Consider the following 27,992-nt stretch of genomic DNA (forward strand, 5'->3'; position numbering starts at 1 on the left):
GCTTCCCATCATCCGGTTGTATAATCTTAGAAAAACAATGCGCACAGGCCAACTGTTGATGGCCTATATTCTCTACATATGGCTTCATTTTTCAGATTTTTACAGATTATGACCTCATGCTGTAATTTCGGCAAGCTGTTACTTGATAAAACACTCAGCCGAAGGCTTGAGTTCTAGCAGCTTAGTTTGTGTGTGCACCTCAGCTCTTGCACTCGCTCCAGCAATGCAAAGTCACGCTGTGTCCGCGTGGTGCTCAGTGTGAGGCGTTCTGGCTCATTTCAGCTCGTACAAGAAAGCAAACACTTCTGCGCTTTGTGAACCTGCCAAAATGAAATTATTAACCATTAAACGATTACATCAAATCACGGAAAGAATCTTCTGACGAGCTATGTGTTTATGTAACTCCCCCGAATGTTTTTTTGTTTTTAAGATGGCCTCTAATAAAAATCAGGTTTTTACTATTGCTCACAAGACTATATGTTGTTTTTCTGGGCTTGAAGACATGTCGTCATGCTCAAAAACCAGTGTACCGATGAAAGTCTCAGAAATATGGTGTTTTGCAGTGTTATCCATAAACCCCCCCAAAAACAAATCTTTTGGGACTAACGAGTCAGAGTTGGTGTTGCAAAAAAGGTCTAACTGTCACGTGTACCTGTTTCATTTCAGCTCGGTGCTGCTGCTCTCAGTGTTTCACAGTGTGTGGGTCTTTGCTCCTGCTCTGCTCTGCTCCACTCAATTGTGCTGACACTTCCTCCTGTAGAAAGAGGGAGAGTGGGTCTTGCAGGTCAGGTGCACAGTGACCATGGAGATCGGCTGCAAGCAAGTGGCACAGGATTTAATAGTAATGGTAGCAAGTCGGGGCAATCAGGTTACCCTATGCACTGGCACCTTTCAGTCCCTGTCAGCTCTTCCCATCACCATCTCATGTTCCACTGAAATATAATACAGAAATCAGCTCTAGTCCCTGCACAGCAGACTCACAAAGACTGCACACTAAATATATTGCTTTCGTATACCTTTGCGTCCTTGTTCACATTCATTAACCACTATGCATGCCCACAAATGTGTAATCAAAATCTATGATGTTATTTTGACATAGGACTACACATCAGGATGTATTTAATCTTAAAGTATTTGTAGCGTTATGTCCAAATAAACAGAAACAACTTTTTGGGATTTCCTTACCTGTATGATTGTGCATGCATCAAGATGTTTGTATAAATAAGTCTAAAATCACTCAAGCTAACAGCCTGCATGATAGATAAAATGTGATCCCAGACTGTGCTGTTTATGTTACTCTAAACTATATGACCTTGTGCACCCAGGACATCTGCTACGAAGCTCGGAAGAACTGGCTCCACCCAGAGACGGTTTACTCCCTATTAAGGACCTTGTCTCGTGCCCTTATAATATATTCTAGTCTCTAAATATTCTTCAATTAAAAATTTAGTAATAAAGAAATTGTATTCACTTCTTCAAAATGCATCATCAGAGCACAGAAGAAGTGGTCGAAAGAACAGTGAACACACTGAAACGTGTTATTCATCTAATCTCACCGGTTGATGAGATAAAGTCGCCGCCCTTTTATCACCCTGTCATTACAAACACAGATACCCAAAGTAAGCAGTAATAAGAGCAAAGACACATCCTCAGACAAATTTTAATATTAGACACAGACAACACGAGTAAACAAAAAAAAAATGCAGCATTTAAGTAACAAAATTCCAAACCTACCTGACCCTAAGTGAAAAAGTAATTTCCCCTTAAACCTACAAAAAAAAAGAGATCAGGCGGGGAGGAAATTTTGTTCACAGCTCTGTAGGTGTTTGCCATCAGATTAAACAAGCTGAACAGTTTGTTTCATGCAGTTACTCTGAGTTACTACTTCGAGTGCCATCTCTGTCCCAGGAGAGAAACGCCAAAAAAAACAGTACACAGAGATCTTTTTTTATGACCTGAGTGGTCAAACTGCTGCTGGGTTTCCACAGCCCGTTTTCCTCTCTTCCTGGGAACTATGGGGTCATGTGCCTAAAGGCACAGTGCCATAGAAATCACTCACACTAAAGCTTGACATTGGAACCATCGGGCCTCATTAATATGAATCCCAAGTATCTTTAGCACAAAGTCACCAAACGTGTGTGTTTAGTGTAGCTTAACACAGTTAACCTATCAGATTAGCACCACTGGCCAGGCTGACACCCCGAGGCTGATCAGGTGTTAAGACTCATTTACCACACGAGAGGGATTCATTAAATAAACAGATATATGTACGTGCACATGACTGTTGGTACATGCACATGCTCCCACACAGAGAAACACCCCCAACAGTGAAGAGGGCCTCTCCGCAAAGGGCACTAACCCGACACCTCACAAACACTATTGTGACTGACACACTTAATGTTTAATTGACTGTAACAGGAGATGAGAACAATCTTCCTACACGTCCACTCGTATATAATAATGTTTGCGTTTGTATGTAAATAGCTGCGCTTGCCTCCCACTTTGCTATAAATTCTGCTATTATAATGAAATGCTCCCCTATAAGTGAACAAATCAGGACACGCTCGGATCAGTGACTCGTGGAAGTTGTGCATAATGGAATTATGCTTATAATAACACCCTAATGCCCATGTCTCATTAAGTAGAGTGTTTGTAAGGGATGATTATACCTTACTGGTCAGGGCTGTTTGGGAAAACATGAATTAAGAGTACAGATAATCCTTTTTACTGTTGGATACAATTACAGCTTTGGTTACTGTGGCTTTATTACCTGTGGTTACTTTTATTTTCAAATAACCGCATCAGATTTTCTTCATTATCATTATCTTGTAAACTATACCTCCCATGTCATCTCTCTGGCAAAAACAGCACTGAGCCAAGCTTAGATTTACAGTTTAAGGTATTATAAATTATAGCCTATTAGCATACTTTGCCTCTTAGCATATCCCAGACGTTGCTTACAGTGTCCAAGAATTACTAAATGAAACAACACTCAGCAACATATCACTGTTTGACACTTACTGCATAATAGACATAATAACTCCATTTAATAATGGGATGGGAAAGCGTAGTGTTTTAATGCAGAAACACACACGGGGGCACATGCACAGAGGTTCACAAACACATAAGCCTAATCAATCAGACTGAAGGACTACAGTGACATGTAAACATACCAAGCAGCTCCCTCTTTTTCTTTCACTGTGGACACAGGGAACTATTCACCCGTTTCCCCTTCTTTTCCCTCTTCCTCGATCTGTTGGTTGTCCTCAGTCAGACTCAGCTCTGTGGAGCCCTTGACGCCGCACTCATTCAACCCCATTCACCTTCTTTCCACCATTCCCATAATCATCTTTAAAGTTATGATGTCAGCACTTGCATGCATGCAGGACTGTGTAGACAAAGACACACCTATGCACACACTTGTGGGTTTGAATGGTGGTTTTGCACAGGGGATCACAAACATCTATAATATAAAATTATTTTTTCACATGCACGTGTGGGTTATTTTACATTTCGGCTACAATTCATCTTCCATCTTTACTTCTTGAACAGTTAGAGTGGATTTACAAGCTGGGTTTACTTTGCCTTCGTAGTGTTTATGTTACATCCATTTACCATAAAAAAAACTCCCTTGGAAGGCTTGCTTTTCTTCCCCGGGCTTCCTCTTTATCTGACTTTTACTATTCACAAAGTAAAACTGATAGATCTACATTTTCACTATTTTTCCCCCAGCTGTAACTCTTCATTTGTCTTTTCCAGTTTAAATAACACTGCCTATCTGAGTCTAACTCAAATAGCTGCAGTTCATCTGGTAGTTATCTTTACTCCGTCAGTGTCATTATTCTCTTCATACTCTATTGTTCTTGATCATTAAAAGTCTGGACTGCATTAAGGCATGCAGGTAAAGATTTATTTTTTTATGTCCTGAATAGCTTGCTGCAAGCATCCTGTTAGCAAAAATTGAGCTAATGGGTTCCTTTTGACCCTCCCAACTCCTCCCACTCTCTGTGCATTGTGCATACACCCTCCCTTTTGCCTTCAAGTATCAATCAAGCACACCACTGCCTACACAATTCAGTTTAATTACATTTTGCCTGCAGCACTAGAAACTAGCTCTAACTGCATTCCATGAACCTGCCCTCGGGCTGACAGCTGTTTCATGGTAATTTCAAGAGACAAATCATTTAGAAAAATGTACCATGTACACCTAATACAAACTTAAAAGTGTAATCTAAACAAGATTTTGAACCATGGCCCCTCTGCAGGACTTTGAGATGGGCAATCATGTGAGTTTATAGCTCAGGAGGTAGACTGGGTCGTTTAGGTCGACGGTTCGATTTCCTGCTCCTTCAGTCTGCAAGTAGAAGTGGCCTTGGGCAAGATACTGAACCCCAATTTTCTTCTGTTGCATAAATTGGAGTGTGAGTGTGTGTGTGAATGTAATACAAGGCTATTAGGCATAGAATAAAGTGCTGTATGAATGTGTGTGTGTGACTGGGTGAATGAGGCTTGTAGTAAAAAGTGCTTTATAGGTACCAGTTTGTGCATAACATACAAAATAAATTAAAAAAACACAGACATACAAGTGAGACAGTTTGACAGGTTGTAAATACTATGCAGTTATTCATTTTCAAATAAATAGTTGTGATAATGGATTAGATATCATGAGATTATACTTCTCATACATTGGAGAAAATGCACTATTTTTGCCAAATTTTGATTGAAATCACCCAATCCATGCTAAGATGATTTGCAAAACCAACAAGCAAACAAGAAATGTAAACTTTGGTGGTGACTTCAGGGTTCAAGCAAAGTTGCAATTTATCAGCTGGTAATGGATGAGCAAAGTTTTGTGGGGAAGCAAATATTCAGACATTTTAATAGGCATGGACCTGATAATGGTGCAAAGAGAGGAGTCAGAGGTATGGCAAAGTTAGGGTGACACATTCTCTTGCATCCGTTACTTGTTGCGATGATTCAGTTTCGACCAAAGTTGTGGATGGAAAGAGGTATTCACCGGGAAGTCCTGCTAAACAGAGCACAGACTTAAAAGTCTATAGGATAAATAATCAAACATAACAATCAGTTCCCATTTCATTTCTATCGACAAGATCTAAAAGTTAGCCCGAGTTATAGCTGTAGCCAACCTATTGTTTTTAGCGTGGTCCCGCATGAATGCAAACCAATCAAAAGGCAGAAATCATCATAAGGGCTTTTCATTATCATTATCATTCTAGTAAACGCAGCAAACATAATGTAGCACCAAGGCCGCCTTGACCCACTGCATGCATCCACAGATCATGTCCAGATTCAGTGGGGAGTCGGCTGACATTGAGAAAGTGGAAGAAATGTGGAGAGCAAAAAAACACCTTGACACTGCCAGTTTATGCCAGAGCCCCCTGAAGAGCACAGAGTGCTATTCACCACATCTGCATCTCCATCTGCATACCCACTTCTCACACTTACGCTACTGTAAACAAACTTCCATTTGTACGGAAACGTGTGCTGCACTCCTCGCTCATGTACACGCTGCGTGTACACACCAACCCACAACCATCACGTTGTGCTTACAGTCTGTTTTTTCTGGACCATCACGTCCGAGGCTCCTCTGGCACAGTTCTCCTCTGTCTTCCACTGTGATGTCACAGATCTATTCATTTTTCTAAACGCTGACAGATAGTTTCCTCTCTGCTAATTTGCCATCCTTTCCCCACTTAATCTCTCTAATTCTTTTTCCTCATGGTGTCTCTTATTTTTTGCCTAGGTTGCAGATGTCTGCCATTCCGCTGTGTTCTATCCATGTTTTATGCTTGAATTACAGTCAATCTAGTTTTTCCTGTTCCCAAACATTTGGTTTCCCACAGAGGAGATGTAGGTTTAGGCAGGATGGATAGTGTTTGCAAAGGAGAGTGGAAAGGAGGGAAGAAAATACTCGAGCCAGAGAGCTTTCAGAGTTGATTTTTGATTTTTTTTTTTTCTGATTGCAGCTGAAACATCACAAATAAAACAATTTGAAAACATCTTCATGCTGTGTTATGACCACAAAAGCACTGCCCTTTGTCCTTTGCTTTGGTGATTGTCACAGGCTTCTTTTCGTTTCCTCTCTTTTGCGTCTCTTCCCTACCTGATTCTTTTCTGGTCTCTTGTCTTTTCTGTCGATATGCTTGGATGTTTATCCTTCGCTTATCTAAGCCTTTTGTGTGTTTGCTGTGCACACAGATAATCCATCAATGGCGTCGTGCAGTAGGGGGACTTGAACAGACCAATAAAGTGAGCACCCACCAGAAGAGAGAAAAAGATGAATAAAAACAAGTTTGAATTTTAGATGGAAAAATTTATATGCAGCTTCCGCTGATAAGCTCACTTCTCAGGTCCCCTATAGGCTTACTGTAAATATTGATATTGCACACATGCTCTAATTTTGGAGCGTCCTTGTTTTTTTTTGTTTTGTTTTATTTTTCCCACAAAACCTGTTACTGATATTATCCTTCACACTGTAAATTGACAGAGCAGTGCTCAAATCTATGAGTGCTGAATTATCTCTCCGTTAAGAAGATTTACATACACACATCAGGCATCAAAGCTTTCTTTCACAAGTTTCCTTTTATTAAGTGTGCTGTAATATTTTATAATATTTTTGTGGGAAGAGAGAGTGTCTGCCTGGAATTCTTGTGGCAGGAAAGTTTGGAGTGAATGATGACAGCTTCCCTCCATAAATTGCAGAAGCATGGCCATCTGTGAAATGTTGCTGGACTCAAAATATGAACAGAAAGACCTGCATTTCAATCAAAGCAGCGTTTTTGGGTTTTTTTTAGAGGAGATTTTGTCAGGTGGCATGTCCGGTCAATATGAACAGCAGATCAGGAAAAAGCTAAGTCAGCATTTATTAATCTCCTCGAAATGCCTGGACTGGGCAGACCCCGATCCTTCTGATGGCTCAGGACTCACATTCCTCATGCACACATTTAACCGGTAGATTTTTGTTCCTGTCTGTATTTTTTTTCACAGTTTCTCTTTCTTCACTTCATAACACAGCTGACAATTTACAGTGCTACTGGGTATAGGAATCAGGTACTAAAAATACTGGTTTCTGCCGTTACTTCAATTCCAGTGTTGAGAAAACAACAGTTTACAGATGAAAGACGCAAAAAGTTTTTGAAAGTGCTCTGTAACTATGTGACATAAATCGAGACAATTATAAACAGACATTAGACTATACCTGGGATATATGATTCTTACACTGTAATATAAAATAAAGGTCTGAAACGTCTGAAATGTCATGTATTTTTCACATTCTGTAAAATTATCAACGCGCTTCTGCACCTACATTTGCAGAGCAGTGAGGATCAGGAACAACAACGGCAGTGCTTGGTGAAACTTCTTGTGTGCTATCAACTTAATGACTTTGCTGTGTGCTCCATCTGTATGTGTGAGGCCAGTGGCTTAGATCTGTCTTCACAAGCTTCTATAAATATCCAGCTTGGCAGGGAGAATTGCAGGTCTGCCATTCAGCTTATTCATCTATGTCTTAGACAGATATTAGAATGTTAAAGCTCACAGATAATAGCTCTATTTCTTCCATGAAAAGTGGTTGTAACTATCATAGTGTGACCAGATGCAGAGCTCCCTACATAATGTGACAGATTAATTCACCCCTGCGTTAATGTGTTCTTTCACAGAACAGATTATGTCATGGACAGTTTTTGAAATTAATATGAACTAAACAAAACATATTAGAAATGTTTTCACTCTCTATCAGCAGGACATTTGTTTGCAGAGATTATCTTGTAGCTGAAAGACCACAAACCTGATCTCAACAGTAACATAATGTCCTGCCAGAGTGCTTCATCAATATCCTCTTTCCACACTGATCTCCTAGCTGCAGTTCCATCACTGAAGATATTTGAAGGGCTCATAGAAAAACGATTACTTTATCATTTTGTCTAGCCACCTGTGCGCTTACTTTGAAAGGGACTGAAATTACAAAAGTGCAAAGGAAGTGTTGAAATTAATTAGTTCAGTTTTATTTATATACATTACACCTTGAGACAATATCAGTCATCTTCATGTGGATTATTCAGGCTTTGCCTCGTATTTTAAGGTAACCCTATAAGCAGGTACTTGGTGACTGTGGGAAAGAAGAACTACCATTTAACAGGAAGAGACTTCAAGCAGAGCCAGGGTCAGGGAGGGGAAGAGTTAAGTTTTAAGAATTCTAAATGCAAATGCAGGGATATGAAAAATGGAATATTAATTTTAAAAAATGAAATCAGGCAAATATAAAATAAAATTATAAAAATTATAAAAACGAAACATAAGAATGCATTTTTGTTTTGTTTTGTTTTTTTTATAATCCCACCACGGGATCCACTTTGATCCATTTCAGGTGCATAAATCCCCACTGAGATATTTTTTTTCCAGGTGCATGAGATATTCATATCAGATATGTCTGCGCTGCTTTACTATTTGTGAATGGAAATATACTGAACGTTAAAAAAAATCTCAAAGTTCAGTGGAACTACTCTCCCAAAGAAATGTTTTGTGGTTTAGCTAGCATCAAAGAAAAACTATTTCTGGATGGGATGTTTCCCTTGATGCTCATTTATGTAACTGCTGCAGTGAACACCACACATTGATTTCACTTCCATTGTATTGGTGTGCAGGCAGAAAGGCCAGTCAAAACAATTCATATAGTTTCTTTACCACTCGGTTTGTGAGGGGAAAAAAAAAAGTTTGTTAAATGACTTCTTTTTCACCTCTGCAGCTCTGTTAAATTAGTTATGAGGATTTCAAAGGTCTGTTGTTTTCATGTTTCTGGCATTCTTCTGGAAAGGAGCTCTGAGAGCAGTAACAGCAAAGCGGCCTTTAATAGAAGTAAAACTGCACGTCGATGGCAAAGACGTCTCCCTCGGCATCTTTTCTGGTAATTTTAGACTCAGAGAAGATAAATCTCAAATTCTTCGTTTGTCTCTGTTATTTGTGGTTCATCTGACAGTTAACAATTCCCTCAGATGTTTTTTTAACTTTTCTTCGCCAACTTTGTCAAACCAGGTGTTGTTCTGTGATATGCGCTTCTTAAGCAAAGGCACGGGTGGATTCAGGCCATTCTGCAGGAAGAGAAATGGCCCTGCTGTACTTGCTGTCCTTCTGAGCAAAGATCGCTTAAGCCTCATCTCTTTGTCTTTTGAGGTTGAGGGTAGCTGTGTTTGTGGTCTGTAACAGGTGTGGGAGATAAAGCCAAACACATTGGCCAAACACCCCATTAAGCAATTGCCTCAGTGCAGAATTTTGTTATTTTCCAACACCTATGTTCAAATTAAGAGCAGCCAGAGAAGATTCACTAAAAGGTCTTTGCAGAAGAGACACTATCTCAGAGGAAAACAGCTGTCATTTTTATTTTTGGCGCAATCGTAGGAGCTGGAAATAAGCCCAAACATGTGGGAGAACATCCAGTTAAAAATGTCAGAGGAAAGGTTTGTCACACATTGAAACATTTAAAGGTCCCCACATTCCTTTTAAACTTAAGTGCTGCCCTGCGACTGGATATAATTAACTAAAGATGTTCTACCTGATGAGCTTCTACATTTCCAAATAAAATATTTCATACAGTGTAACTTTTTTTTCAAAGTTCTCTTGACATGACCTTAAAAAGAAACAAAAGTCTGAGCAAACTTACTCCCAGTCGAGCTAATTTAATTATACGGCTAATGTCCATCCTTACAATTCCCTCAGTTTTCCTGTGGCCATCCGTTGTGATGTATGGCTGTTAAAAAAAATAAAGTGGACTGTGGATTACATTTGGGACAAAATGTCCTCTAAGACCAGATTTGAGACATTCCCAGGGAGCTTAAAGTCCCACCTTGTCAGCAGCAGGATGAAATGGTTTGGTTGAGGGATGGTTCGTTTGTAAACCTGGATGCAGCACTGGGGGAAATGGCCAGGTTTTCTGACATCATGGGACAATCCAGACTCTGCTGGACAGCAATCAGTGGATTTGGGGTTGAAAGTCACTCATTAGTGCACCATGCTATCTGTGCCTAGATCTGTGTGTGTGTGTGTGTGTGTGTGTGTGTGTGTGTGTGTGTGTGTGTGTGTGTGTGTGTGTGTGTGTGTTTGTATGTGTGCATAAGGGCCACAGAATTGGAACGATATAATATTTGCAAAATGTCGGATCACTATAGTTTGTCCTGTTAACTTCAGCTTTTGGGGGGAAAGTAAGGGGAAGCTGCAATTTACGTGTCAAAATAAATTTGGGAAGATCACTTTGCCACTTTGGACTCGATTTATTTCATTTAAAGTTGCGCATTAAAGTGGCTGCCAGTATGAATTTGTGAATTCGCTCATTGTGTACACCTTGGAGTGTTTGAGTGCAGGCCAACATAATTTTCTTAGCAACACGCGTGAGAGTGAGAGCCTTGAAATCCAAATTGAAAGACGGCATTTAAGCACCTTTGTTTTGTTTTTGTGCTCCAGCCTTGTGTTTGTGTGCCAAAGGTGGGACCTGAGGTTGGCTCAGCTGAGTCAGCTATTCGGCATTCCTAGTTGGGTGGAACTTCGGCCCTTGTCCTTGAGCAACAAATCAGATTGAAGGGAAGAGGACAGGAGAGAGCTTTGAATAAAAACACCAGCAGCATGTATCAATGACTACACAAGCAATAAATCACTACAGGGCGGGGTGGTACCTCTCCATCTTAACCATCTCTCTCTCTGTATCACAAACACGCCTGAACACAGGAGTGTGTGTTTGTGTCTCTTTCTCCAGCGCTCACTTTCTCTGGTTGTGTTTTGAAACAATATTAACAAAGCTGGACGGTATGCAGTGATGCTTACATTCATGCTCTTATGCATGTTATTATATCAAATGTGTGCATGTGGTTGTGCATTTTGTGTGTTTCTTTGTCAGTGACTGTTTTTTAGAGTGTTGGATATTAATATAAATCTTGGGCCCCACGATATGTTTTGCCTCCTTGCCCTGAGAGCATTTGCGACTTCAGGTGATTAAGCTCCTTTGAATTTCTACAATTTCTTCTACACTGTCGAAGGAAGTGCGTCTCCATCTCTGCAGGCAGATGTTCTGCCGATTCATAATAACATTTTCTAGGAAACTATAACATTTGGCTATTTCAGCGCTTAGTTTTTTCTCTTTGGGAATTCAAATATGTCTCTAGCACATTGTGTTGTTTGCTATGATTTATGTTTTGACGGCAGTATTGTTGTGAGACCGGACAGAGCAAATGTGAGAGTGGGCGGTTCGTCTGAGCCTCAGCTGACATGTGGGGACTCTTGACATGGCTCAACTGTTGGGTTGGGAAGGAAATGGAGCTGAGGGTGTCTGGGAAGCTGGATTTAGAGCTATAATTAACAGCTGAATATTCTCTTTTATAATATCAGCAGGTATCTGTTCTGGACTGCTTACTTGTAATATTATATAAAGGAATTCTGCACGTAAAGACTGATGGTTGTGTCTGCCAGTGACTCACAGTGATTGAGTGGACACCATACTTCAGTGCAATGCTATGGATGACAAAACAGGTCCCTTCCCCTCTCTCTCTCTCTCTCTCTCTCTCTCTCTCCCTCGCGCTCCCTCTCTCTTGCACCACTCCTGGTTGCAGGCTCCACCCTCAGTCCTGGCGGACAAGCTGGTTGACCTAGGAGGAGGAGGAGATAGCTGTGGAGGGAAGAGGGGGGAGGTAGGAACGGACGGAGATCAAATTCATTTCTGCTAGTGAAGGCACAGCAGATTGCAAAAGCATAACCTGACGCAAATGGACCCAGGGCACGCATGGCTATCAAATGGATTACTTTAATAAAATGAACTACAAATGAACTACAACACCTCAAGGAGAGTACACTCAGCAGGCAAAGGACTAACAAAGAGCTCCCTAAAGAACTTTTTGTTAACACTGACCAACACCTGACTCTGATGAAGAGTGATTTTTATTCCTGTGCTGCCTAATTCATTCAGGATTCAGCTGAGGCTAAAAGGAGAGACATGGATTGAGAAGAATTAATTTGGGTAAAATTAAGCGACATATAAAAGAAATGCACCACTGAAGTAGAACAAGTAAGTACCTTATTGAGTCCATAATGACTGCTGGATTTGATGGCTAAACATATACTTATTATGTTAAATGTACAATTATTTTAATTATTTAAATCATTATTCAACATTGTCTGAAAAACTTTCCAGCAGGGCCTTAAATTTAATCTCATTGTATTCCTCCAATTTGTTTACAACCCAATCGAGGTCATGCCTTTGTGTGGCTACAGTATCTCATTTATGCTCAAAACTCAAGTATGCCATCAAAGCCCAGTGTGCAGAATTTTAATAAACAGGCTGAGCTTTATCAGTTTCTTTTATATTTGTATTTAGAATCATGTTTCCTCATTAATAATAATAATAATACAATAATCTAATAATATTACTTTCATGTTTGTAGACAGTGAAAATATATTTTATTATATTTATTTTACATATTTTATTTAACAAGAAAAGGAACAAAACACACATCTTATATTTTGGAAACAGTACAACTGTTTGAAAAAGTGCTCTGGTGACTGTAAATCAAAGTAGTAAATTATTGGGTTGATTAAACAAAATTGTTCCAAATTTTCTAAATAACAGAAATAAAAAATGTGAATAAATCATTCTAACCTAATTGTTTCCCAGAGCTACTTTCAGGATGTCATTTCTCTTAACATAAAGCATGTATGTTATTGTGCTTGATTAGATGTAAGTCATTGCAGAGCTTAATTGAAAATGGATGTGGTCCTGTTTTTCCACAGATTACAGAAGCTCGGGGGAACTGTCACGATGTTAATGTTATCTGTTGTTGCCTGTAACGTAAATGAGCTGTAACAGTGATGGCTTTTAATGCTCTGTCCCACAGTCGCAAAGACAAGAGCAAAGCCAACAGAAAAGGACACGCGTGAGAATGCTTACCATGCACTGACAACAAGGTAAGAGACGACTTCTCACACTGGGTTGCTCTTCTTTGTGTGAGTGTTTTTTGCACACGTGCGTGCCCTGCGCATGTTTTTTTTTAAAGGAAACTCAAAGGGCTTTAGACAAACAAAAGATTTGTTTTCCCAGGCTGTGAGTGGACGGCATGCATGCGTCTGTATATTCAAGTGTCATTGATTTATTGTCTGACACAACTTATTATCACAATGGTAAATTTCCTCCTAACAGTGAAGAAATAATCAAAAATTGTGTTTAAGTTAAATCAAAAACAGATCCCATACTTAAAAATGAACAACAACAACAAAAGCCAAACTTTCTTGTCTGTCAGTTAAATCAAATAATGCTTTTTGGCAGACGTGTTTTTTGTGGAAGCTCTTTGTCTCAACCAAAGTCATTGAAAAAGGTTTTTTCCACCATAAATCGCAAAGTTTTCTTCTTTTTTCTCCCTCACACAAACTATTATGGAGGAATAATAACTTCCTTGATTGCAGCCTCCATCAGGAAAAAATCATCATCACGGTTATTTTAACAGTCAATTTACTTTGGTCTCTAACAGGGAATCATTTACTTGCGTTCATTTCATCATGTGCTGCAGCTCTGACCAAATAAACTCCAGGCCTGTTTTAGCTGATGTGGTAACACTGCAGCCCACTTTCCAATCTTCGGGGGGAATACTCTGAATATTTTATCAGCTATATGTGATGTGAAAAAAGGTCCCATTTTGAATGGTTCACTTGTTGGTGGTGTGCTAGTTAATGATACATAACAAGAAAAACAGCCAGTGGTCTAATGAACGGGGTTTATCAGTAACGATAAGAGGACTTGGACCTTCTGCATGAGTTCTGTCTACTGACCTGACCTGATCTGATCTGATACAATATGACTGTAATCTAAGCAATGACTGAATCGCTGTGTATAATGAGGTGTGGCCCTGCATAATTATCATTTATTTGGCTGTTTGGGGTTGAAGACAGTAAAAGAATAATTTGTATTATTGCTCATATGAGCTGCAGCTGGAGAGCGAACCTGAGTGACATGTACTCAAATAGAGAACCGTGAATGTGATTTTTAATGAGTACAGCAGGTTCCTCCACAAACTGAAATGCATAAATATACACAAACTATCTAGCTGTCATTGACCCAACTCATTCAGGAGGTGAATCAATGCCACAGCGAGGGTGCAAGCGGGGATCTAATTTACAGATTTGTGGGGCTTAAAGAGAAAAACGTGGCCGTGGCTGCCTTATCATGCAGATGAAATGCCACGCAGCCCGGTCTGTGACCCCACATGATTCATTTGTGTCGTGCATGAATCACATTGAGGAAAAACAGCGGAAAACCAAAGGTAAATATATAACACGCTGTCATCTAATGCTTGCTTTATTAGTTTCAGTTGACTTGAATTCAGATTGGGCCAGACCTTTTTAATCCTGTTTCCTGCTGCCAAAGTCAATTAATGGGGACGGTGATTAAAATGAAGCAAAAACAAAAAAACATGTCACAGCCAGTTTCCTCTACAGGAGAAGCGGCTTCCTCTTTTGTCTGTGATCACAGGTGGTGGAATGGTTAGGAGGGAATCAGAATCAGAGAAATGGAGTGGGTGGATGAAAGTGTAGCGAAAATAACAGGTAACGGATGGAAAAAGTAGAAGAGAAGGAAGACTGAGTAGAAGGAGAAATTAGCCACAGATCGTCTGGGCGGCTGGTAATGAGAACAAAGAGGTCCTCATTAATCAGACTCGGTCAACTTGGTCAAAGGAAACTAATCCAGGGGCTGACAAGACAGGCAGAGAGGTGATGGCTTTTTCATTATGTTTGGATTAAACCACCAAGTGCACAAGCACCTCCTTCAGAGTGTCTAATGGGTGAAGTCTTGCCTTAAAGGATAATAGCACCCTTTTTTTCAACTTCCTTTAAAAGCATTTTGTCACACACTGTAATACTGACATCAAAACATGGTTTTATACGACATTCGTTCCTTAACACACCTCAGAATGGTTTAAAAATACTTTGTCTCACACATCTGGTATTTGGATCTTGGCATATGTTGAACATATCGTAGTTTGTGAAAGGGAATGACCAAAACACGTGTGAACAATTGGAAATGATGACACGGATGTTGAAAGATGTGAGTGGATGCTATCTATAATGGTTTTTGTGCACTTTAACTACATGTTCCTTTCTTCCCTGAGGCTCTGTGAGCATGAACCCCGTGCCTATGACAGCAGTACAGCACGGAGAGGTTATGAAAATGGATGGTTGCATTCTGCTTTGCCTCTGGAGAGCAAAGCAAGGGAGGGATAGACTCCATCATCAATCAGAAAGAAAGCATACTTTACTAGAAGTACTGTCTACAGTCTATCAAGCACACAAAGAATAATTTGTACTTGTGTTAAGTCAGTCAGACAGATGGAAATAATGGGGTCTGCTTGGAATATATTAAACTGCACCCAGCAATGTTCTGCAGACATTATTTACCTTCATCGTGCAGCTTCAGTTTGAGAAATTTCATGATATGACAGAGAGCACTCCTGGCACAGGTTTCAGGCTATGCATGGGTCTCCTGTAGATGAGCTTGAGCAATCGGAAGACAGTTCACTGAGATTTCTTGGATACACATGCAATGCAAATGAGCATTCAGCATATTTTCTTATCCGGGAGTTTAGGTAAACAAGGGATTCAGATTTTCTCAGAACAATGTCATAAATTTGAAGATAAAAATCTGCTATGAAGAAAGAAATGCAGCACGTACTCATCAGTGGTCATCTACAGACAGATGGACCTTAACAGCTGCTCCTACTTAGCAGTTTTCAATGCTTTTATTTGACTTTCTTGAGTACCTGGAGTAAAGCTTTAATTAAGCTTTACTCCAGGTATTGTAACAACTCCATTGCACCTTATCTGCACCGAGGCATACTTGAAAACAGACTGAACATCAAAAACGAATCACATGGAAATATATAATGAAATTAGGTTGTGGGTGCAGCCGCACAAAGAACCTTCTCATGAATTATACTGTAATTACAGAGAGGGGCACAAGGCTCCTCAGAACCAACAAAAAGAAGCCCAGAGATTCCTCACTGAAAAAGGGCCCTGTTGTCTACACCCTTAATTAACAAAGATGAAAAAAACAACTGTTATTGCTACGTCTGATCCTCTCCTCTACCGACCTTCCCACTAATACAACCCTTTAAATATAGAGGAATGTTAATAAAAAAAAGAAAATGATTGATTTAGTTTGGACATTTATGGCAGTCTTGTGTTTGCCTCGTGTGGCGGCAGGGATTCACTCAAATCATGAGAGCAGTTTTCTGTTTTCTGAGGAATGATCCCACTGAGATACTCTTCTTTTCACCCACAGCTGTACATTTGTGCTGGGAAGAGAAGTCAACCAGGCCAGGCCTGTCATGCATTCATCTGATTACATTCCTCTGGCAAAGCCAGCATGTAAAGCTTGACAGTATGTTCGGCCGTCCTTACACACCCAGGAGTGCGTCCACTGTTACTAACTGGTCATTAGGTGGTAGCGTAATAGTGAGAACAACCTTGTTATGTATAGTCACATTCAATTGCTCAATATTCTCACGTTTTCCTTCTGATCAGGCAGAAATGGAAGCTCTCTTATCACCCATTCAGTGGCACATTTAGATATACGACCACTCCACAGCATATTAGTCAAAATATTACATCAACACGGTGTCAATCATCACTCACAGCGAAATAACTAAAAGTGCACATCTCTCCTTGGAGCTATGTTTTGCCACTCCTCTAGTCTCATCCAATCGCCCTCCCTCAAAAATCAATTCTTTTACCTTTTCTGGGCAGTTTTTTTCTCCTTTCTCCTCACCGCCTGTATCGCTACTCTCCACCACCGCCCACCCCCCCTTCTCAGACGCTACTCTACATGCAGTTTATTTGACCAAGGCTGCCCTCTACATCCCATGACTCTGTTTCTTAAATTGTCATCTAATTCCTATCAACTTTCTGTTCTTTTCAGCCATTTATTTATAAGCAAAGAAAAATAAACGTAAAATTAATTTAGATTGGGAGAGAGAGAGAAGAGAAAAGAACGCCTGGATGCATGAGAGAAAATCTGGAGAGAGGGGAACAAAAACAGGGGGAAACAGGAATGTACAAGGGTAAGCATGGGATGAGAATGATTATGAGAGGGGACGTGAAGGAATAAGGGTGGTGGGATAGGAGGCAAAGCTGTCAAATCAACCTTGAGAAAGAATTAGAAAGAAAATAAACCAAACTGGACTTGCGTCAGATCGAATGGGAAGCTTTGGGAGAGGGACAAACAGACAGGAGAATTATTAAAATCTGAGACATAATTACACTTGCATGATTGGCAGAGTGTCTGGCTCTCATTACTTTGAGTTGAATGTGATGAGGTTACCCAACAGGAGCTATTTGTGGTACATGATGTGAAACTGTTACTGATGATCCAACAACAAAGAGTTCCTGTGATTTATATCTGCATCAGCTTATGTGAGAAGTCTGTGTGTGTTTTGCTTTGGATTCTCAGCAATACTGTAAGGAACAGTGCATTTTTAGGCAACTGCAGGAAATGCAATAAGATGCACAGATGTAATAATTCAGTGCAATTTCATTGTCTGTTGATAATAATCTGGACTTGGCCAAAATCCACTAGTGGACAGTCATACAGCCCTGCAGCAGATTGACTCCTGCAGACTGTGTTTGTGCAGAGCATCATTTATACAAACTATAAACAATAGATTTTATTGGCTTTCCCAAATTAACACTTTGTTTGTCTTCCAGGAATGGAAAGCATCAGTTTGGAAACGGACTGGGATAGGTTAGGCCTCTCCGCTCTGGGCCCCACAGGAAGAAACAACTTCTCTTCCTCGTTTATTTCTGAACTGAACTCATTCAACACGTCTCACAGTGGGGGATCCTTCTTTGGCATCTTTGCCGAGAATGGCTCCAATAGCACACCTCGCACCCTTCCCCAGCCCAGGGTGAGGGATATCGGCTTGGCCCGGGCTGAGATTGCAGTGCTTGCGGTGGTGCTGGCTCTTACCACCTTGGGGAACAGCTTTGTGTTGTGGGTGCTTCTGAGGCGGAGGAAGCACAACGCGCCGATGCACATATTCATGGTCAACCTGTGTGTGGCTGACCTGGTGGTGGCTTTCTTTCAGGTCAGTACAGGGGTTTCTTTGAGGCATTATAGCAACATGAATATACATAGATCACAGCAGTGGATGAAACAAACATTTACAAAATGGTCTCAGTTTGTTAAAGGCCTGTTTTGTTTTGTTTTTGCCATAAGTAAAACATGTTTATTTCTTTTTGAGTCTTTATTCAAGTCTAAATATTTCATCTTTACTAACAATTTTTGTCACACTGAAAACTTGCTCATCTTAATATTGATTTTTATCTTCCATGGGAATTTCTTTTTCACTTAACTGTGTTAAACTATGTAATTGTGAGTTATATACTGTCTGGATCTGTTACAGCTGTATACACTGTTCCACAAAAATACCTATAATATAAATACTGTGCATTTCTTTTTTATTTTGCCTCCAGACCTTCAAACTTTCCTGTAATTTTTAAAGTGGTCATGAGGAATAGTTATCCAGCATTTCTTTGGCCGTTGGAGGCTTTTTCAGTTATTTCAGTCCAGTCCTTGTACCTGACCTTTTTAAAAGGAATGTGGTAATTAAAATTAAAAAAAAAAAAAAAAGACTATTTATAAGCAAATATTAGAAAAAACAGCAGAAAATAAGTTCAGATCTTTACTATGCAAATTTTATATTTTTAACCCTTTACAGTCTTGCTCTCAAAAGTAGCGTTCCACTGAGACCATGCTGTTGAAGGCCTCTGATGGAGGAATTGTTCTGTAATCATTTTTGCCGGATTTCAGTGAAGCCTTTGATACCATTGACCATAAAAATCCTGCTTTATAGGCTTCATGTTTTGGCTGGTGAATTTGGCTGTGCTTTAGACTTATTTACTTCTTACTTTTCTGATAGGAACTTCTCTGTTAGAACAAACAAGTTCACCTCTAACATTTCCTCCCTAACCTGTGGGGTTAAAAAGGGATTTTGGGTCCATTTTTTTTTCTGCATGCTTCCTCTAGCTGCCATTATTCAATTTTTTAATTACATTTTTTTTTTTTTATCATTTCTATGCTGATGACATTCAGCTTGATAGGTTGTCCACCCGAGTCCACAGCTTAACTCAGAAAGAATACTGACTGGCTCTCTAGTAATTACCTTGTTTTAAATGCTAACAAGACTGAGACCATAATTATAGCTCCTGCTGAATTACATTTTAAAATCAGTCAGGTTCTTGCCTCCTTCTGCCCAACTGCTCTCGCATGTGAAATCTTTGTCTCGCTCCATTTCACAGGCTGCTTGTCCGTGAAAAGTGTTTAATAAATGAACTTAAAATAAAACGTAAAAAAATTTTTAGGTCTGGAAGATAAAGATGAAACAGTAGGCCTAAAAAAATAAAAACAGTCAATAGCAGATGAACAACATCTCAAAGTTGTGTCCTTAAGAAATAAGAAAAAACAAAACAGCAAAGACGACACGTGCATCTGAGCCTTCAAATGAGCCTTTTACTGTTTGTTAAAAAGATCTCGGTGGAAAGCTGGCTGTGAAGAAGCCATTTTTAAGAAAGGCTTTTTAAGCTTCCACAGGGAGTATCTGGAATTGAACCAGAGACCTCTTGAGCTGCAAGCAAATGCTCTACCACTAAGCTATACCCCCACAATGATAAAGGCATCTGGCCCTTCAGTTGATTCATATACTATACTGCCAAAGCCTAATCAGAGATGGTCTCAGTGGAAGTTATTCTTAAGGAAGGGAAACAGAAAGAAAAGGATGGTGTGTGCCAAACTACACAAGAACTGAACCGAAAATCAGTGGCAACAGGACGAATGAAGGACAAATCCATATTTTAAAATTTTAGTTCAAAATGTCAATATGTACTGTTGGAGGAGGTCAGGAGAGAAGCACAACAGCGAGTGTCTGCAGCCATCTGAACAACATGTCGGAGCTTTTGTGGAGATCTTGTCATAATTGATGGAATTATGAACACAGAAAAGTACCATCAGATTTTTTTCAATACCGCCATGGAAGCACACTGTCAGTGCATACGTAGGTAGAAAAACAGCCAATGAGAAACTATCCTGGAGCCTGGAGAACTATTCCTGTAGACTACTTAAAGAATTTACAAGAAAGTTTCACTAAGAGACCTCAGTCTGTGTTAAAGAATAAAGTTGGTCATACCAAATATTGACTTTCAAACTTGTAATAACTGTACAAACTGTCTGCCTTATAGTGTACTTTAATGTCTGTTTTCAGATGCTTTAAAAAACCCACTGCAGTGAGTGAGGGCTCTGTCAGGGCTTTTCACAGTAATGAAATGCATCTGTATTTCTTTCTGAAGTCTCTGCTGCTTTCCTACCCAGTTGGCTTCTCGGTGACTCAGCTGCACAAATTTCTTAAAATGGCAGTCAAATATATATATGTATATAAAAGATCAGCTTTTCCCAGTCCAGCTGTGCAATGCAATTATAAACATCATTCAAACAGGATAAATGATTTTTTTGTTTTAGAACTACTTTCGTATGTAGATGACCATATCTTTGGTGTTTTTTGAGGTAAAAACAAACAAATGAAAAAACAGGCTTGCCCAGTGCCCTTGTCATGGATAGTAAAGAACATGTCATTAAGTGCCATGCTGTGGCTTACTGATGTGCTCAAGCAGTTTTCAGATAACAGTCTCGGACAAAGTGCTAAATTGGGTTTGGGCTGCACAGGCACTTCTTGTTGATACACTGAATATATTAGAAACACTTATTTTAAAAATAACTGCTTTTTATCTGTGTGTTCAGGTTCTTCCTCAGCTAATATGGGACATTACAGAGAGGTTTCAAGGGCCGGATTTGCTATGCCGGTCCATCAAGTACTTGCAGATTGTTGGCATGTTTGCTTCCTCCTATATGATAGTTGCCATGACAGTAGACCGGCACCATGCCATCTGCTGCCCGTTGCAGGCCTACCGAGGGGGCACAGTGTCCCGCTGGAACACTCCTGTCATGGTGGCCTGGGGCCTGGCACTGATCCTCAGCATACCGCAGGTAGGAAGGGGTGAACACACAGGCAGCTTGATTTCCACAGGAGAACTCAAGATGTTTGTCTATTTTTAGCTTCAAGAGATCACTGCAGATTATCAGTGTCTGTGGGTGTGCTGACCACTTTTTCCTTGTTGTTTCTGTCAGGTGTTCATCTTCTCTCGCTCAGAAGTGGCTCCCGGTGAGTTCGAGTGCTGGGGTCACTTTGCTGAGCTGTGGGGGCTGAAAGCCTACGTCACCTGGATGACGGTAACTGTCTTCCTCCTGCCCGCCCTCATCATCACCATCTGTCAGGTAATTCTAGTTGTACTGGCTGAACTCTGCACTGTCCACAAAGGGTGTTGACTATAGGATTACATGCTCAGAGCAACATTATCCAGTAATGAGGCTTGTGGCATGAATGAAATGCTGTTTTGGTTTCAAGAGTGTATTTGGCACGCATTGTTCAATAACCTGTGGAGACTGTGGTTGGTGTTATGTCGCATCCCCAGGCAGATATGACATTCTGGGGTGCCTCCCATCAGTCCTGATCTATTTAGGGAAAGATATTTCTAGGTTCCAGCTTTTTCCCCTAATTAACACAGCACTTGGAGGTCTACTGCCGAGATGCCTGCCCAGTCTGAAAACGTCCTGCCAGGGAGAGGAATGTACCAGATCTGTGCCAAACATAGAATTCTGGACCTTTTTCCCACTATTTTGAATATCAGATTTCAAATCCAGAGGGATATTTAGAACGTTTCTGGAAGAGAGAATGATGTTATTTCTGCTGAAGGAGGTAATTTGGAAAGTTTCAAGTGTCTCGCCCGATTAAATCCCATAAACTGAATGGAAAGATGGATTAATGTGTAGCTTCAGTTGTAACAAACCTTCAGAATCAAAGTAAAAATAGTTGGAAGGATGAATCGCCTATTAGTAATGGATTTCATGTCGTTGTTTTGGTTTCTCCGGAGAATACCACAAATCATTTTGGTGCAATAAAGTTTTATGGTAGCTATGTAACAGAGCGAAGGAATCGTGGCGTTAAATAATGTTACATAAAAATGTCTGACACTGGTTTATGGCCGATGGTTAAGGCCAACACATACTCTCTTTTTTTTACATTTCAAATTTCCGTTCAGTGTTGACCTAAACTGCAAACAGGACAGTCTGCAGCAAACACGAGCATCTGAATTTGCCACGTTCCCATGATAAAACGTAATCCTCGGGCCTTTTAGGTCGTGAATGTCTAGTTTTCCCTCTCACTGAGCTGTTGTAATTTCTCAAAATGTTCTTATATTTCAGATAAGAATCTTCCGCGAGATTCACAACAACATCTACCTGAAGTCAGAGAGGATGGTGATGGCTGAGATGAAGAAAAACGAAATCCTCTTCCGCTTTCACAGCTTTAGGAAGGAGGACGAGCGATCCAGAGAGAGGGGGAGACGGGCGTCTGGAGGAGGAGGCTGGGACGGAAGAGGAGGACAACTCTTAAAGGTTGCAAATAACAACCCCCACAATAACACACCCAACAGCCAAGTGGGAGAATGTTATGACTATGTACCACCTGATATTCAGTGTAACAGTTGCCACGGGGAACATGTGACAACAACAAGAACAACAGCGCATCAGCAAACAGTGAACGGCTCAGATTGCCAGGAGCCCTACACCAACTCTCCCCGCTGCTCCCTTGATTATGCTCCCCCTCACCGCCCCGCCACCCCACCTCCAAGTATCACTAAAGCCATGTCAAAGACGGTGAGGATGACCCTGGTCATTGTGCTGGTGTATACTATCTGCTGGTCACCTTTCTTCATTGTCCAGCTGTGGGCAGCCTGGGATCCAGACCCTCCAGACCAAGGTTAGTCATAAACATCTTAATGGATGCAACATCCACTTATGTTTCCAATCTACCCCATAAAAGAAATGAAAGCAACATCTGTGTGGTCAGGTGAATCATTTATGTTGTTTACCCCAGATGGATTGATTCTCCTTAGCTCATGTAATCTATTTAATCGCCCTAATGGAGCTAATTTACCTGTTTTGCACTTTAGAGAGCATAAAGCTAATTGAAAAGCTCCTATTTTTAACAGAAAACTCCAATCAATGCTTTTGAGCATCTTGGTGGGTCCAAATATTAGGCTATCTAACTCATTATTCTAAGTACAAGCTCCAGCTCTCAACAGAGAATATAATACAAGGTCACAAACAAGTTTGTTTTTTCCTGAGCTGAAACTAAAGACAAACACCAGAGGCCAGTAAATAACCTGTTTATGTCCCCCGTAGAGTCTGAAACAGAGCCAGATGCTGACATTTCATCAACAATGATCGGTGCCAGCAGCTGGCATGCATAGTTAAAATCATAAGCAACACATGGAACAAGCGCAAATACAAACGCACACACACGAGCACAGATGCATACACAAAGTGTACTCACATGCAGCTACAAGCATGATTAGCATACTCTCATGAAATAAAAGCCCCGATTGGCAGACAGCCCCACACTCAGCTGATTATTGTCAGCTTTATTCTAAAATCAGAACGGTCTCATTCATTGTTCTCAGCTGCTCTCAGTGTGTTTTGCCTAATGCACAATAGACTTGCTATTAGAAATGAAAAATATGAAGGAGGAAGTATGTGTGGAGTTGTTCCCCTGGGATATTTATAATCAAATTCTTGAAGTAGAATAAAAACAAAATAATGCACAGTGCTCTGCTGCTAAATATTTGCACATTTTTATGTTTGTTTCCTAAGGGGTGAGAGACTAATGTGACTTGCACTGTGATTTGTTTGTCCTCATTTTAAGAGGAATGTTTCCTTCCAACGTAAAGGTTGTACATTTGAAAATGTATTTTTGGACTTGTCTTTTTGGCGGTGTGTGTCCTCTGCAGGAGTGGCCTTCACTATCCTGATGCTGCTGGCCAGTCTGAACTCGTGCACCAACCCATGGATCTACACGGCTTTCTCCAGCAGCGTGTCAAGAGAGCTGCAAAATCTGCTCCACTGTGGGTCAAGATCTGGACGACGGGGCTCCCTGCCTGACGACTCTACCACCACACACACCTCCACCACCAAGGACAGCCTGTACTGACAAAGACTGATGAGCTGGAGAGCGAGACACACAGAGACATGCTCGAAAGGCATGCATGGGTGCACACGCGCCCACTGCAAGGACGTACTTTTGCACACAACTCTGCTGATGTCACCGCCTCCAGCGCCGCAGCCTGAGAACGCACTGTGACGACCTCCACCAGATGTTTTCAGCATCAAAGGACAGCTGTCTTCTCACCAGGACTTCTATTTGTAATCACCTGTCTTACTCGCCCCAGCAGTAAGGACGGCTGTCACTGAAGATGTCAGCACCATTCATAACACAGTGTTTCGGTGGATCTGTGGGGTGAAATGGACTGGAAGGTGAGAACATTTTCACCTCAGTAGCTGTTGAACAGAACTGTGGACAGTCTCTTACTCTGCTCGGATACAGTAGAGCAGCAGGAATGCAAGGGGTGGATTGCTACATTAATGGCACGCCTAATGTATAAAGCAGCAGACAAAACTATGGGTGCAGAGAAAACCAAGCTGGAAGGAAGAGAAAAGAAGCACATGCAGACAGTACACGAGAATAAGACTGCAGGAGAACAGACAGGGGATGTCATGGATGTTACAGCAGTGGTCCCAGGAGGACTGTAGTTGAAATCTAATAACGTGATCAAACTTTGTTATTCCACAGAAAGAAAGAAAGGATTAGAGAAGGATGCTTGAGGCAAAGAAAGAATTCACTTCCAGGTTCCAACAATAGTGATTTGTTAGCAAGATGGGCTTAAGATTCACTCCTGAGGACGGTGCAGCAGAAGGAAAGCACCGCACAAAAAAATAAACCTGGTTTTCCTTGCTCAACTGGGACACAATTATGTGACTGTATTTTATACAAACACGCCATATGAGGCACATAAAAGAACCTTCCCGTCATGCTTTTCGGAAAGTATGAAACGAGAACACAGCACAGAAGAAACTCATGAGAAGTATTTATCAGCATTCCGTGTATCGTGATCAACCTTGTAAAGTATATTTATTGAAGAGAATGTTACATTTTGTGCTAGATAAAAGCTGAATGTTGCAATGGTCTGAGGTACAGTGTAGTTAAAAAAGAAGGAAGAAAGAAAACAAGGCGGTGTCAAACCAAAGATTGTTTTTTAAAAGCTCGACTTTAAAGTCTTATCAGTAGACATATTCCAACCTACACGTTAGCGTACATCTAGAAACAATTACTATTTAAGAAAACACTTCACATGAATATTGCAAATACTCCAAGTCCAAACCAAGTGCCTGTAATGTCAGTAGACATTTTTAGAGGGGGCCTCCCTCACTGGATTAATCTGTAAATGATGTCAGCCAAGTTATTTTTAGACAGAGCATACCTCCAGAGCAGGGATCATAGGATATGTTATATCACACCATGAGCCATGTGTTCTTTAATCTCTTTATTTATTTATTGTTGTGTAAATGAAAATGTACACACAAATATATATATATCTTTAATGTATACTTAGATAGTATATATGTATATTATTCCCTGTTTCTGCCTTCCAGGTACAGTTTTTATAATATTGCATTTTATTCTGTGCACAGAGTAAAGTATTATGGCCCTCAGCTGCATGACACACTTAAATATTCTAATGGTATGTTTTTACAATAGCATAATTATATAAGCTACTGTACATACAGGAAATGTGATAACATTGTGTGTATTTGATCAGTCTATCCATTAGATGCTGTTGAAAATAATCTTTTTTTTTTAATGATGTGCACTCACAGTGAGACACTTTGGTGCATCTTTCTTTTTCGTGAGAGAACAGTGTTGTTCGAGTCTGCAGGACAATACCGGCATGCTTTCAAGGTATCTCAAGAGTACTTGTCTGGGTCGAAGGAGAAGCCTCACCTTTTCCTCTGCGTGGCCGTGGTGTTTGGGTTTACAGCACGCCACTGCAAACTTGTTCCCCAGACACAGGCCTCTGCTTTGATTATCAGCCAAATGAAACTCTGCAGCAACAATGTCCCGTGTCTCACTTTGTTATATCAGGAAATAGATGAACTTCTCCCAAACCTTCAGGGTGTTCATGTATTTTTCTCTCTCCCAAGCAGGAAGTTGAGAGGTCAGAGGATGATTCTTCTCCACGCAAAGAGCCAAACCTCAGTTTCATCCAGCCTTTCAGATTGATGGGAGAGGCCGAACACTCCTCAGCTGTGCATTGTGCTTTCTGTACAGCCATTAGTGAGCATTAAAACGGCTAAATAATAAATGCACTTCAACTGACTGAGAAGCAGATAGCACGAACACCTTTAAATATCCCCTAAAAATAGACCCATCATCAGACAGAATTTCCTATAGAGTCAGTTTAGTTTCCTGAGTAGTCCTATAAAAGACTTGGCATTTCCTATTTTTCACTGAAACAGCCACCACCATCTCTCTCTTGTCAGAGCATATGATAGATGGTCTAACTGGTAGGTCACTGCTGTTTTTATAATCTTGCAGTGTGTGTGTGTGTATATTTATGCTGAATGCCCTAATGCTCACGGTTTCCATGCAGAAGCATGGGTGACGGCTAAACTCAAGGTCACTTCTTCATTACAGTTAGGGCAGCACTTCCTTCCAGCCGTGTGGCTGCAATGGGGTATAAAAGAAATAAATTATCCCTCAGGGAGCCTGTCACAAGGGCAGGAAAACAGGGCAAGTTCCGTCTTCAAATCAATTTAAATTCAGCCAAGGAGTGCAACCAGTGGCTCTGAAGAATGACTGAGACCCCCAGCCTTCACCACAGCCGGTATAAATCAGACCTGGAGCCAGGACTTTTACCATACTGAGCAATGCGTCTGCATTGCTTAACCCAAGACCCCTCTGCAGACCTAATGATGGCCGAGGCTCATTCCAAGACACCAGGTGGCCCAACTGGCCCAGATCGACTCCTGTGTCTGCATTAGGAAAGAGCATCATACTTTATTATCAGAGGAAGCAAGAGAAACAGGCTCCCCAATTTATCTTGTCTTCTCACAAAAGGGTTTCATTTTGCTCTTTTTCTCTATCTTAAATGTTTTAACACCAAGAGGATGTTTATATGCTCTTAGCCTTAAAACAGATGGTAAACTATTTGGTGGAGTTTTTGTTTTCCACATAAAATTTATCTGCATTTACTGTTTCAGCTTACAGAGAAGGGGGCAGTTAAATGCGGCTTTTTCCAAGGGCATTTTTTCTTTGTTTGCTAAATATAGCCACACTTTTATTCTATTGGCAGCAATTATGATTCCTTAGTCTGTAAGTGTTTACTGATTTAAAAGACGTTCTTTCTCCGAGAGCCAGAGGGATCAAGGTTAGCTTTTTTTTATCGCTTTCAGCCATCTTGTTTTCATTACTTTGGGCACGGTTGTGCGCACACCTCACCTGCAACATTGCTTTCTTAATAGTACAAACAGGCATGTGCATGGTGTCTGATAAAATGGCATCTACAAATATTTTACAGGAGCTTGTTCAACACGCTTCCACGACATTTATGCACTTAGATATGATTTGTTGTTATGTGTCTTCACCAATGTTCCCTCTAATTTTTCATGTTTCTGAGCGAACACACAAACTCCCTGAGCGGTCCCTTGGACCACTGTGAGCGACATCAGACGTGTGCACTGTGGTCACGCCAGCATTGAAGTTACACGGTTTATTAAAAATAATCAAATTACAGCATTTACATTTATGTTAGACTACTTTTAATTAACTGCTTTAGCTCACTTACAAATAATCTTGTTCATGACCTGTGTAGCATGTTAACACTATTGGAAGTAAAAATAACTTGAACTCCAATTTTGAAAACACAACTTTCTTTTTTCTATTTGTATAAAGCTCTGACTTGTATTCTGAGTCTGTGGTCTGGGAGAGAGTCCTGTAACTCTGTCTGCA

At 40.5% G+C, this 27,992-nt stretch overlaps 1 protein-coding gene and 1 non-coding gene across 4 annotated transcripts; one reads left to right on the forward strand and one right to left on the reverse strand.

The window, feature by feature from the left end:
* The first annotated feature begins 11,631 nt into the window (after positions 1–11,631).
* Positions 11,632–27,990, forward strand: avpr2aa (arginine vasopressin receptor 2a, duplicate a). 3 transcript variants are annotated; one of them, XR_013094760.1, is made up of 8 exons: positions 11,632–12,064; positions 12,891–12,960; positions 17,746–18,125; positions 20,831–21,076; positions 21,218–21,364; positions 22,352–22,907; positions 23,938–24,460; positions 26,186–27,990. XR_013094760.1 is itself a non-coding variant. In XM_004558725.4 (7 exons), exons 3-7 carry the CDS (start codon positions 17,748–17,750, stop codon positions 24,135–24,137), a joined length of 1,527 nt encoding a protein of 508 aa, XP_004558782.1. In that variant the 5' UTR covers positions 11,632–12,064; positions 12,891–12,960; positions 17,746–17,747; the 3' UTR covers positions 24,138–27,989. The 3 variants fall into 3 exon arrangements, 1 of the variants encoding a protein (XP_004558782.1); XR_013094761.1 differs by having other exon boundaries at positions 26,189–27,990; XM_004558725.4 differs by having other exon boundaries at positions 23,938–27,989.
* Positions 19,629–19,700, reverse strand: trnac-gca (transfer RNA cysteine (anticodon GCA)). Its single transcript has one exon. It is a non-coding gene; the product is annotated as a tRNA-Cys (tRNA).
* Positions 27,991–27,992: the final 2 nt, after the last annotated feature.

Source organism: Maylandia zebra, linkage group LG20 (genome assembly GCF_041146795.1).
Source record: "Maylandia zebra isolate NMK-2024a linkage group LG20, Mzebra_GT3a, whole genome shotgun sequence".
Lineage (NCBI taxonomy): Eukaryota > Metazoa > Chordata > Actinopteri > Cichliformes > Cichlidae > Maylandia > Maylandia zebra.

Excerpts from the sequence above, each read along its gene's own strand:
- avpr2aa (XM_004558725.4), top strand. The coding sequence starts at position 17,748 with ATGGAAAGCATCAGTTTGGAAACGGACTGGGATAGGTTAGGCCTCTCC. Across the intron at positions 18,126-20,830 it reads TGGTGGTGGCTTTCTTTCAG|GTTCTTCCTCAGCTAATATG; the intron begins GTCAGTACAGGG and ends CTGTGTGTTCAG. Across the intron at positions 21,077-21,217 it reads TGATCCTCAGCATACCGCAG|GTGTTCATCTTCTCTCGCTC; the intron begins GTAGGAAGGGGT and ends TGTTTCTGTCAG.